Source organism: Penaeus monodon, chromosome 15 (genome assembly GCF_015228065.2).
Source record: "Penaeus monodon isolate SGIC_2016 chromosome 15, NSTDA_Pmon_1, whole genome shotgun sequence".
NCBI classification, from domain to species: domain Eukaryota; kingdom Metazoa; phylum Arthropoda; class Malacostraca; order Decapoda; family Penaeidae; genus Penaeus; species Penaeus monodon.
This window is the reverse complement of record NC_051400.1, coordinates 35,277,488-35,277,762: the sequence shown is the minus strand read 5'-3', so window position 1 is coordinate 35,277,762 and position 275 is coordinate 35,277,488. Positions and strand designations below refer to the sequence as shown.

At 73.8% G+C, this 275-nt stretch overlaps 1 protein-coding gene across 1 annotated transcript in view; it reads right to left on the bottom strand.

The window, feature by feature from the left end:
• Positions 1-207, bottom strand: part of LOC119581986 (cortactin-binding protein 2-like) — a gene marked incomplete in the record, with an annotated part of 125,597 nt that extends 125,390 nt beyond the window's left edge. Inside the window, 1 exon segment of the mRNA XM_037930174.1 lies at positions 24-207. Within this exon segment, the coding sequence (XP_037786102.1) occupies positions 24-199 (176 nt within the window).
• Positions 208-275: the final 68 nt, after the last annotated feature.

The following is a 275-nucleotide window of genomic DNA, read 5'->3' as shown; positions in this document are numbered from 1 at the left end:
TCACTCCCATGTACTGCACTTACGCGTCGTTATGCCGGGGGTCCTCCCCCTCCTGCAGCCGTCCTCCTCCCCCGTCTCTGCGCGGGTCGTCGCCGCTCCCTCGCCTGCCGCCCTCGCCAAGGGCGCCCTTGGAGCCTCTGCCTGCCGGCGCGGTCGCGAGGTGCCCCACGGCGAGGACGCCGCCCGAGGGCGCCGACATCTTCCTGACGCCGGCGGAGCAAGGGTGGCCAAGGATCGCCGAGCACAGCGGGCCTGCGGGCGGGAGGAGCGCTGTC